This window comes from Halichoerus grypus, chromosome 13 (assembly GCF_964656455.1).
Source record: "Halichoerus grypus chromosome 13, mHalGry1.hap1.1, whole genome shotgun sequence".
NCBI classification, from domain to species: Eukaryota; Metazoa; Chordata; class Mammalia; order Carnivora; family Phocidae; genus Halichoerus; species Halichoerus grypus.
The window spans coordinates 36,944,239-36,956,693 of NC_135724.1; the positions used below are offsets into that span (position 1 = coordinate 36,944,239).

General features: G+C 40.4%; 1 protein-coding gene across 4 annotated transcripts in view; it reads right to left on the bottom strand.

The window, feature by feature from the left end:
* The window catches only part of MAPRE2 (microtubule associated protein RP/EB family member 2), a 152,881-nt gene that overhangs the window by 54,276 nt on the left and 86,150 nt on the right, over window positions 1–12,455 (bottom strand). For all 4 annotated transcript variants that reach the window (XM_078060434.1, XM_078060433.1, XM_078060435.1 and 1 more), the window contains one exon: window positions 10,122–10,249. In XM_078060434.1, the coding sequence (XP_077916560.1) occupies window positions 10,122–10,242 (121 nt within the window). In that variant the 5' untranslated portion in view covers window positions 10,243–10,249. The remainder of the gene's footprint in view (window positions 1–10,121; window positions 10,250–12,455) is intronic.

The following is a 12,455-nucleotide window of genomic DNA, read 5'->3' on the forward strand; positions in this document are numbered from 1 at the left end:
ATACTCTTTAATACTGCATTAGCATGTCCCTTCATAGAAGGCTAAGAAAATCAGCTTTTCATGCTGAAGGGGTTGGAGAAGTACCGACAGAGGTCTTAGCAGAGCTCCTGCCACCGGGTTTACTGAACTGAAAGAAATACTGGGAAAACAGTGATACCTTGATGCATCCGGCCTTTGGGGGGACCAGGCTTGTAAAAACATTATTCTAGAAGATGTTCTTTTTCTTCAAGAGCACAGAAAGGAGGAAATGAGGATATGAAGTCCTCTTGGACACAAGCTTGTTAAAGCCAGCCTGGATTCAACGTGAGGAAAGGGCTATATTCTTGAGATTTAGATTTAAAGGGTGGACCAGGCACCCACGTGCTTAAGTCTGTCTCTAGAGGAGGCATTATGCTGGCTACGGCTTCACTGGCCAGGAATCATTCTGAGACAGCCGAACAGCTCTCTTCCAAGGAGGGGGATGAAATCTCAGAGCCCACCCTGTCTTGCTTGGAGAGGAAGAATTCAGAGCAGGAGAGGGAACAAAAGGCAGAGAGGAAAGGCTCTTTCTCTACGCCATCCTCAGTAAGTAGGGCAGGGAAAAATCATCCTGAGACTGGGAGCAAGCGCCTGTGTGTTTCTCCTAATGTCTCACTTCCTTTGGTAAGAGAGGCCTTGAGACCACTGGGTCACACCCTTGTCATCAAAAGAATGACCAGATACGTCTCCTGTCTTCAAGCGGCAATGTAAAGGATGAGGATACAGACTTCTAACTCCTCCTCTAACATCCTAGAGATGTTCAATGGGCTCCTGATTAACAGATATGGAAAAAAATCAAACACATACGTCTGCACACAGTGAACTGTCCACCATACCCACAGCTGTCATACATACAGCAACGAGGGCAGAAGGCTGGATCCAAGGAGACCCCAGTTCTAGTGTCGGCCGTGAACATTTAGCTTCCCTGAGCTTTTATCCTCTTATATAAAATACAAATTAAAAATTCCTATTCTTCCATGCAGGGCTGTTATAAGAATTAAAGTAAATACACATAAAAGCACGAAAATGGTAAAGAGCAATATATAAAAGCCGAGGTCTTCTGACATCATTTTTATGCCCCTTAAGTATAAAACTATGTATTATGTGCCTGGTTAAAATAATCAGAGCTGTAAGAATGAATAGGATTGAACTGGATTGTTTCAGATATGAAATATGAATTTCCAAAAGGCATGTTTTAGATTCAAAGGGCAAAGAACCAAAGAACAAAAGGAGGTCCTTGGTCTCCCACTAGCAAAGAAAGGCTATGAACACATTCCTGAGATCCTCCAGTTTATCTACTGAAAAACATCCAAGGGCTTTTCCAGGCCTGAAGTCTTTCCCCAGATAAACATATGAGGTGCTTAAGTAATCACAAGTTCATTTACGAAAGGAAATGGCTATTTTCCCCCAATTTTATACTCTTCCTGTTAAAGTCTTTGGATGATTTAAACTGAAAAGGGAAAGAAAAAGCAATAGGAATACAAAGTAATGTTTTATATAAAGGAATAAATCCATCATGTAAAGTAAACGACATCTTTAGAAAAATCAAAACAACTCAATATATTGGAATACACTCTTTTTTTTCCCCTTAAAATACTTGTTTTTATAGATCTTGGTGAATAATTTCAAAATAAACATATATGCTTTAAAAGAAGCATCTTATAAAAGGGACAAAATGAGAGGAGAAGGGGCTCTAAAAGTTTCTGAAATTAGAATTATAAATTACAAATGAGTCTTAAAATCCACCATGTCCTTGGGCTCCGGCCTGATGTTTCCCAAACTCTTCACCAAGATTCCTGGGACCATGGAGTCATGCCTCCAGGCAGTAGAGCTGGTGGAGTCAATGTTGGGGCTTCTCAAGTGCTTTCCTAGTCTCGGCCCTCCCTATACTTCCAGCCGTCTGAGCCTCATCACCTGGACCCACCACAGTGCAACAGTGCTCATCTCTGGACTCATAACCATGGACCCATTCATGGTTTTTGAGCCGGTAAAACTCAGCAGAGTCTTGCTATCGATTAGAAGAAAAAAGAACCTGAATCCAAAAAATTGTGTGATAATGGGTTTCTGAATTAGCGATATACTTAGAACCCTGAAGATGGCATTCATCTAGGACATCTGTGAATTTTCCCAAATAAGGGAAAATAACTAAAGTCTAGAATTTAAGGGATTGCTTTGTACAAATTCATACAATTATTAACAGTTTTTGTGATTTTATTGAGAATTCTCAAAGGTATTAATTTGAGTTTCTAATAAGATGTCATTAATTAGCTTTGTTTCTGTTAAGGTATTATATTTAGTTCATTGTGATTACATGTTCCTTGATTTTTTGTGAAGTATAAATACTGCCAGTCTTCAAGAAAATAATCACATTCTAGGTGATATATTTTCCTAACCTATTTCCCCTATTTTATGGTGTTCACGATTACCTATGAGGGACTCCGGTCGAAATGAGTAAGAACAGAAAGGACGCATCTGTAGATTTGTACCTGTGAAAAAATATTAATGGAGTCACATGACACTTACCTAGTTAGAGACCTGAGCAGTTATCACTGAGGACTGGCTCTATGGAATTTAAAATGTTTGTTGTGAGATGCCTGCCTGGCTCAGTTGGAAGGGCATGCAACTCTTGATTTCGGGGTCATGAGTTCGAGATTACTTAAATATATAAAACTTGAAAAAATATTTGTTGCATTTCTCACAAAGAAATGAGCAATTCTATGGTTTCCTGAGAATATCCCATGCATGCATAGTTGCTTCAAATGGAGTAAAATCAATCTTCACCTACTCATACGATGAGATGAGGAAAAACTGTATTTCTCTTATAGAAGACAACATGCTTCATGTATTTCAGGGCTGTACCCAATAAAACACATATTATCTTACATACTGGTCACCCCATCCAACTCAAGAGGGCGGATTTCTGAGGTCTTTCCCAAACTATGGTCATTCTAAGTCATCCAGGCAGCACCCACCCAACTCCCAAGGAACCCGAAGGAAGGTCCTTCTTTACAGACTCCCCATGACCCCACCCCCTCCCTCCTTTGTATATCCAAAGCTCTTCCAAAGCAGCACTTACCACAGCGTGGTCTCTAGTCTTTTGCAAGGACAGAACCATGCTGTACTGAGCTCCTAGAGGACAATGACCACGTCTTTTTTTTTTAATTTAAATTCAATTAACATATGGTATATTATTAGTTTCAGAGGTAGAGTTCAGTGATTCATCAGTTGTATATAACACCCAGTGTTCATTACATCATGTGTCCTCCTTAATGCCCATCACCCAGTTACCCACTCTCCTCCAGCAACCCTCGGTTTGTCTCCTACAGTTAAGAGTCTCTTATGGTTTGTCTCCCTCTCAGATTTCATCTTATTTTTCCCTCCCTTCCCCTATGATTCTGTTTTGTTTCTTAAATTCCACATACGAGTGAAATCATACAATAATTGTTTTTCTCTGATTGACTTATGTTTTATTTATTTGGGTTTCCAGGGCCCAACCCAAGGAAAGGCTCAAAACATGTGTGCCAAATAAAACTAAATTGATTATCAGAACTGAATATAGTAATGAGCTAGAGGAAGATGTGGCCGATTGCTTTCAAAGATGTATTACCCATATACATAAAAAACAAAATTTACAGGGGCAGTTTGATCAATGAAGTGAATACATACACACTTTTTTCCCACAAGGGTATTTAGCATTACAAAAGGCAGTAAAGAAAAAACCCAACAGAAACAAAAGCACCAACTTATGTTTACTTTCACTATTGCACAACAAAGGAACAGTCAACAAAACTAAAAGGCAACCTACCCAATGGGAGAAGATATTTGTAAATGTCTTATCAGATAAAGGGCTAGTATCCAAAATCTGTAAAGAACTTATCAAACTCAACACCCCAAAACCAAATAATCCAGTCAAGAAATGGACAGAAAACATGAACAGACATTTCTCCAAAGAAGACATACAAATGGCTCAACAGATACATGAAAAAATGCTCAAAATCACTTGGCATCAGAGGAATACAAATCTAAACCACAATGAGATTACCACCCCCCTCACACCAGTCTGAATGGCTAAGATTAACAAATCAGGAAATGACAGATGTTGGCGAGGATGTGGAGAAAGGGGAAGCCTCCTACACTGTTGATGGGAATGCAAGCTGGTGCAGCCACTATGGAAAACAGTATGGAGGTTCCTCAGAAAGTTGAAAATAGAACTACCCTACGACCCAGCAATTGCATTACTAGGTATTTATCCAAAGGATACAAAAACATAGTGATTTAAAGGGGCACCTGCACCCCACTGTTTATAGCAGCAATGTGCACAATAAAACTATGCAAAGAGCCCAGATGTCCATCAACAGATGAATGGATAAAGATGTGGTGTATATATATATACATAATGGAATATTACTCAGCTACCAAAAAGAATGAATCTTGCCATTTGCAACGACGTGGATGGAACTAGAGGGTATTATGCTAAGCGAAGTAAGTCAGAGAAAGATAAATACCATATAATTTCACTCATGTGGAATTTAAAAAACAAAACACATGGGAAGGAAACACAGATGAACACAGGAAGGAAAGGAAAAATAAAATAAGATGAAAACAGAGAGCAAGGCAAACCATAAGAGACGTTGAACTCTAGGAAACAAACTGAGGGTTGTTGGAGGGGAGGTGGCTGGGGGGATGGGGTAACTGGGTGATGGGCATTAAGAAGGGCACTTGATGTAATGAGTACTGGGTGTTATATGAAACTGATGAATCACTAAATTCTACTCCTGAAACTAATAATACAGTATATGTCAATTACATTGAATTTAAATAAAGAATTAAAAAAAAGATATATGTAAATAAACAAATTTAAAAGGAAAAAAAGACTACTGTATTCTATATTCTGCTCAAAAAAGAAACTCCCTTTCATCCTGTGCATTACTTGGGACACAGAAATATACTGCCCACTGCAGTGATTGAATCTGAGGCTGGACCACTCCCTCCATTACTCAACTTACTTTTTGCCCTCTTCCTCTTCAATTAGTCGGTATACTAAGACCAAGTAAATGGATTTTAAAATAAAACTGGAGGGAAAAAAAATGTCACCAAAGAAAACCCCAAACAAAAAAAACCCTTACTTCTCTACATAATAGGTCGCAAACATGAATAATATTCCATTATAATACAATTGCATCTATAACCATAGCAACACAATCCAAGAGGACTTAACTTTCTTATAGCAAATAACAGTCTGATTTTATAAAGCTAAGTAAGCTCTTGCGCTGACAGACACAGATGAAACATCCTTACTTGGTTTCAGTTCAAGAGAGCCAACAGGAGAAGGTCTACTAAATTTAGACTCTGAGCTGATTTCATCACTAACCTGTCCTGAAAGAGGTCTCTGCGGAGAGAAGAAAAAAGGCCAGGGGACAACACACTAGGATGGGATTAACCTATTTAAGAGGCACAGACTGCAGTCAGAAATGGTCACAAAGAATATTTTGCTAGGCTCACAGCACCTGTCCAGGCCCCGGGGCATGGCAGATAGCCACACCTTTGTGAACCGAGTGTTTCTGGGAAGCCTTGTCCTTCCAGAGAGCCATCAAGGACCCAGAATTGTATATGTGACTACAGTGACTGCAATATGACCAGCTCAATCTAGAAGCTTTCCCGGAAGAAAAAAAAAATACAAGAAACTTGATCCAAGACAGAGCTTGAAACAATTTGGAGAAGCACAAATTGAAACGGAATCAAATACTGATCATGTTTCTCTCTTTTTAAGCTAGTGAAGAAAACACCTATATTTTTCCATCTGAAAAATAGTTTAATTCCAATTAAATTTTACTAAAATACTAAAATGCTCAGGAAGATAAGTGAGCTGTTAGCCAGCATGGTGACCGTCCAGGCAGTGCCCGCCTGACACGCGGTTTGTATCTCTGAAGGTGTACAAAGTCAGCAGCTGGCTTGTCTGCGGAGTGGGTGGGAAGGAGGAAGGGAAGGTCGCACAGAGAGGACAGGCAGTCTGTGCTAGGCTCTGGAGGAATGGGAGAGCCACTGGTCGCGAGGGGGCTGGCCACACCCCAGCAGTGACTCAGCAGCAGACCCAATGGCTTTGCAGCTTAGATCCCCGTAGGCAGGAGAGGATGCGGACACAGAAAAATGGAGGCCAAAAGTTTCAAAGGTTTGGTGTATGAGAACAGGGGAAGCAGGGTGCAGAGGAAAAGGAAAAGGAAAAGGGACATCTCTTCCACCCCCATCAAATTCCTCTTCCCATTTCTTCCCGTTCCTCTCCATATAGTCTGCTACCTTTTCTGTCAGCTCCAACATGGTGTCTCAAGTTGTTAAAGCTGTTTTTTGTTTTTTTTTTCTTTCTGGATTTTCTTTCTGGATGCTGTCCATCCTTCCTCTTGAGTACCTTATAGAATATTCACTGGTTTGAGCTGCTACTGAAGCAAAAACGAAGTATCTCACCCCACAAAAAGCTGTGGGAATTTTATAAAGCAATTGAACTACAACCTAGTATTTTGAAGCTGAATCAATCTTGTGTTTCATGGGGTTCAATCCCCTAATTCAACTGTGGGAAATCCACAAATACTGTTCATTTTTACAACAGATTTAGGTGATTACAGGTATATGTGCACATCCACTGTTATACTGCTTTCCACTTACACAGCCTCATCTTTCACCTGAAAGGTAAAGGCTGCTTTTCACAAGAAATGAATGCACACTAAATATGCATATGATTCTGGGACTCAGATTTCCTCTTCAAAGGAAATTTTCATAAGGTTACATCCGTAGAATAAAATAACAGGAGATAAGAGTGAGTCATTTCATTGTTTTGCAACTCACTGCCATCTATCTCCAAGTGTTAGGCCTCCTCACACCACCTCTCTTTTAAGATGCTTATATACAAATCAATGTCATATAAAGGCAGAGAATTCTGAAGAAAAAGGAACACAAATGTGAAGCAGTAGGTTACTTCTCTATGAGCTATAAAGAAAAGCTGACATCAGGTTTAGTATTAGCTGGAGGGAGATCTCTTAGCTGGAAATAAAAAAGAAAATGCAAATGGGAAAAAAAAAATGCCAAAGGGGAACTGCCAGAATTAGAACATAAGTCTTTCGCAAAAAGAAATAATTTTATTGAATAAGGAAAAAATCAGTTTAAATATGTGAAGTTATTTTGTGTGTTTTCCCACAGCATACTAAAATACAACCACACACAGTAAACTGAAGTCACTAAAATAAAAGTTGAAGAAAAAATTATTAGCCAAGAATTTGACTACTTGTAAGTACGATGAGGAGAAATCACTTAGTGATTTGTTCTTATCCTAACAGCACTGTCCTAGCTGCCTTAAAGGTCTTCTAGAACAATGAAGGGTATAAATAAATAAACTCATAAATAAATAAATAGATCGCTTCTTCCTGCTAAATGCCACTGAAGAAGAGAAGAGTCACAGACTAAATTATGAATGAGGAAACTGTGCCCGATAGGTTTTGGATATTTTAACTTCATTTCTAGTGGTTTGGGGTTTCTCTAACATGCACTGTAAGCTCTTGGCTACAGCACAAAAGTACCTGGGGTGCTTGTTAAAATACAGATTTTAGGCTTCACATCCAGAGAAACTGAGAAGGTCAAGGATCCTAAGAATCTGCATTTTAAGGAGCCCCATAGGAGATTATAAATGCATATGGTCTACAGTTTGAGGAAAGTACTACCTAAAATTGAAGACCTGTCTTTGTACTACACGGATTAACATGATTTAGGCAAAAAACATGTTAACCTCTATCCTACAGTTTTTTGAGCCAAAAACTGTTTCAGAGCAGAAAGGAACCTTTAAATCTACTTTATTCTTTGGAATCATCAACCTTGTAGCCTTAGGGAGCCAGTGAGTTATCTTAATGAAAATTATCTGTTCAGGAGTGACCAAAATGGTTTCTAGCAGGTTTCATCAAGCTGCAAGTGGCTGTCAAATGCATACCAATGCTTTAAGAGAACTCTACAAGAATCTTTCACAAAGGCTGCTGAAAATTTTGTGGCATTTGCTTTATTAGAAATGTGAAAGATGAGCAAAGAAATTAATTACATCTATTACTACTCTAAAAATTCTAATTGCCTTCTCATTGCATTTGCTAGCAAAAACTCTCCATGCTTATTACAGAGAAAATGCTGTTCACGGGCTCATCTACCACTGAACTCCTTCCTTCCCATCTCTTTTCTTGATAACCAACCCCATTCCCCTTATTCACATGTGCATATGCCCACTTTGAGAGTAAGATACACCTTTCTGTCTTTGCCCCTAGCAGTTGCAAACGGATTTTCATGCACCCTGCAACAAGCACTTCTGAGTGAACAGTATGTGTCAGTCACTGTGGAGAAATGGAACTAGTAACAATGACGATACTGAAGGGGTATGCACTGTTAACAAGGGGATTGCTAACAACAGAAAACTCTGGGGTTCCCCACCCCCCCCCCCAGCAAATTAAAAGTAAAATGCTGGAGCACTCTAGAATGCATAGCAAGAACAGTACCATAAAATGTGACTGCATAGAGATCTGCACTTGAGTGAGATGCAACAGGGGCTGTTGCCGACAGTGACTATTGGGAGTCATTTCAACAGGCCAATGATACAGACCTCGCACATCATCATGGTCTATGCCAGCTTTTCTTCAGCTTGTACTCAAGGGCAAAGAACTGGTTGGTGAGCATCCATTATTGATCTCACAAATCACAGGACTTAGGTTTGAGGCCTGGGCGCAGGGAGGGTGAGTGAGGTTAATGCCTCAGCTCTAGCCAACCTCAATGTGTTCCCTGGGAGACAAACGATCATGGGAGAAGACCTGTCAATACTAGTGAAAGTGTGTCCTCTAGAGTCTGTTCTCAAATCTTGACCTGGACAAAGGAGAATATAGTCACTGGTGGGTGGTGGACTCAGGCTTATCTGTGGGGGACCCTGGGGGCTTTCCAAGTTCTGACTACACTTCATGAAATCTCTTTACACAGGCCCCCCTGGGAAAGACAGAAGAGGGTCTTCCCCGTGCCAGCTGAACCTGCTAACTCCTCTGTATCTGTTATGTCTTGTGGAATTTCATGAGAACACACTTCAGGAATATTTCCCAATACCATTTTCATGTCAGAGCCAGAGAGGAAATCTCTTACCTATAAGTTCACAAGAAGAAAATACTTCCTATATCCAAAGGAAGACTTTCTCTGATAAATACTCTAAAAATGAATTACTTTACCAGGGGCACGTTTTTATAACATGCTCCTACTTTATCACTGAAGTCAAATCTTCATTTTTTTTTTTTTTAAACTCAACGTGCATTCCCTGCAGACCTACTTTATACCAGGCGTGGTGCATGTACCTGACGATACATGCATCTGACGAAGAATAAAACTCAGTCTTGTCCTCAAGGACTTCTGGTGCCTTCAGGGGAGCAGGAGTTGGACCTTCTAACACAGCGTGGTCAAGTCTTACTCTGGAAGAGTGGGCACAGTGTTTTGGTAGATCTGGGGAACTCTTCAGAGGGGTGACAACGGAGTCGGTTTTTAAGTGTGAATGAGATTTTAACACAAATGAAAAGAAGAAAGACCTTTTCAGCAAGAAAAAAAGTTATGGGATGCAAAAGGCAGTCCGAAGGGAACACAAGAGTATTTTGTAGGACTGAGGTACAGGGGGTATGGAGAAAGACGCAGAAATTGAGGAGCCAGGATGCAGCAAAAACAGAAAAACCTTTATCAGCCATGAAAAACAATGAATTTTATCCTGTAGGATGGACAAGGTGGAGCCTGGGAGATTTTTTAAGAAGGGGTTGCAAGACCCAATCTGTGTTTTAGGAACAGAAGTGTGGTGGCTGATGCGATGACCGAGAAGAGCCCAGAAGACCAATAAGAAGGCATTATAGAGACCGTAATAGGTGTTGGGACTGCTCTATGCTCTTAGATGCCCACGATCATTTCCCTCTGCACGTTCTTTGGTTATATCTGAGTTTTTCCCCTTTAATTATATATCAATACTGATATTTTTTTCTACCCAAGATGCATCATCTGTGGTTCATAAAATTTCACATGAGTAAACACTTAGGTAAATACATTCTTAAAAAAGAATCCCTTACCTGAACAAAGCTGTTCCACTTTTGTGTAGTTTAAAGATACTATGTCATTAACCCATGCGATGATGTCATGTCTGCTCATAGTCTCTTGGGTTATCGAGGTAGAATACACATTGACCGCCATTCCCCAACTAGAAAAAGACAAATAAGGAAAAAATTAACTCCGAAACATAAAAGGTCAGGATCCCTGGCAGAACTCTAAGGGATGGAAAAGGCCTGCTTCAGCTGAGCCTTTTCTCTTCTCTCTCTCTTCCACATATTTGCTGAGAGACAGCTAAAGTTCACATACTGTTCATGCAGTACCACTCCACATTGCCCACCGCCGCTGGACTCCAAGGTTTTTTAGGTTCTGAGATATCTATTTTCTCATGTAACTTGATCTCACCGTCACCCTTCAATCTATGTGTGGTATTAAAAAGTTATCAGGTCTGTAACAGCGTGCACTGGAGTCACCGTTCATCTTCCTACGTAACTTCATCACACTTTCATTACTTGCCAACAGTGCCCCCTCGCACACTCCTTGGAGATGTAATGGGAGCTCCGTTGTATTCAGTTGCTCAGGCTAAAAACACCATGCCCATTCTTGCCTCCTCTGTTTCCCTCACCACCACATCCAATCCATCAGCAAATTCTACTGGCTCTACCTTCAAAGTAGAACCAGTCTTTCCCACTTTGGTCAATGCTCACCTGATGCTTTGCAGTAGTCTTTTCCTGGGTCTCCCACCATGCACCCTTGCCACACCCCCCCCCCCCCCCCACGTATTCTCAACACAGCAGCCAGAGTGATCCTAGTTGCAAAATCAGATGCTCTCTCTCCTTAGTTTAAAACCCTCCAATGGTTGCTCATCCCACAGTACAATTCAAATTCTTACCAAGCTTTAGCCGGCCTGATATATTCTGACACCTTTCCTTACTACCCTCTCCCCCTCACTCCATTCCATCAAGACAACCTCCTGGTTTTCTTTAACTCCTCAAGCTCACTTCCTCTTCAAGCCTTTGTACTGCTGTGGCTTCAGCTAGGTCCATTCCCCAGTTTTGAGGTGCATTCCCTCATTTCCATCTCCTATTCTTTTTCTCTTCATAGACCTAGGAGAGAAGCTCCACTGGGGCAGAGATTTTGTCCATTTTATTCTTTGTGTATCCCTGGTGTCTAGTTCAGTTCCAGACACAGAGTAGGCTTTCAATACAAATGCTGAAAGCAGGAATGTGCTCCCCCACCCCCCTCCCATGTAAAGTAAGCAGGGCAGTAGATAAGCTAGGTAAGCTATGTACTTTTTCTTTAATCAGCTTTGGAGAAATTCATTTTAGAAATGGGCTTCATATAGGGCGCCTGGGTGGCTCAGTTGGTTAAGTGACTGCCTTTGGCTCAGGTCATGATCCTGGAGTCCCTGGATCGAGTCCCGCATCGGGCTCCCTGCTCAGCAAGGAGCCTGCTTCTCCCTCTGACCCTCCCCCCTCTCATGTGCTCTCCCTCTCTCATTCTCTCTGTCTCAAATAAATAAATAAAATCTTTAAAAAAAAAAAAAAAAAAAGAAATGGGCTTCATATAAGTTTCATTCGAAAAAAAGAAATCCTCAACCTGGTATTCTCTATTTCTAAAAGCTTTGGACAAAGCTTTTATAAAAATATATAAAAACATGTGAATAATTTGAAAGACATGTACTGTCTAATTACATGAGTCTTCCCTTTAATTTACTCCTTCTGTTTCATGACACCTATTTCCCCAACTTTTCATCAGAGTGATATACATAGAAGAAGGTTTGCTTAAAATATTTTATCTATAGTTCTGTGTAATTGGTTTCCTTTTTTGAAATTAATAAACTTTGTTTTAGAGTTCTTCATAGCAAAATTGAATGGAAGTAGAGTGTTACCATATACCCCACTGTCCCCACATACATACAACCTCCGTCTATCCATATCCCATACCAGCCGCTACATTTGTTACAATCAATGAACCTACTACACTCATGCACTATCATCACCCAAAGTCTGTGGTTTACAGTAGGGTTCACTCTTGGTGTCGTACATTCTACGAGTTGTCACAAATACACAATGGCATGTATCCACTATTTTAGTGCCATACGGAGTAGTTTCATTGCTCTAAAAATCCTCTCTGCTCCGCTGATTTATACCTTCCCCCCAGCAATCCCTGGCAACCACGGATCTTTTTACTGTTCCATAGTTCTGCCTTTCCCAGAATACCATGCAGCTGGAATCATACAGCATGTAGCCTTTTCAGATTGGCTTCTTTCTGAGTAATGTGCAGTGAAGGTTCCTCCATGTTGTTTCATGGCTTGATACCTCATTTCTTTTTAGCACTGAGTATTCCACTGTCTG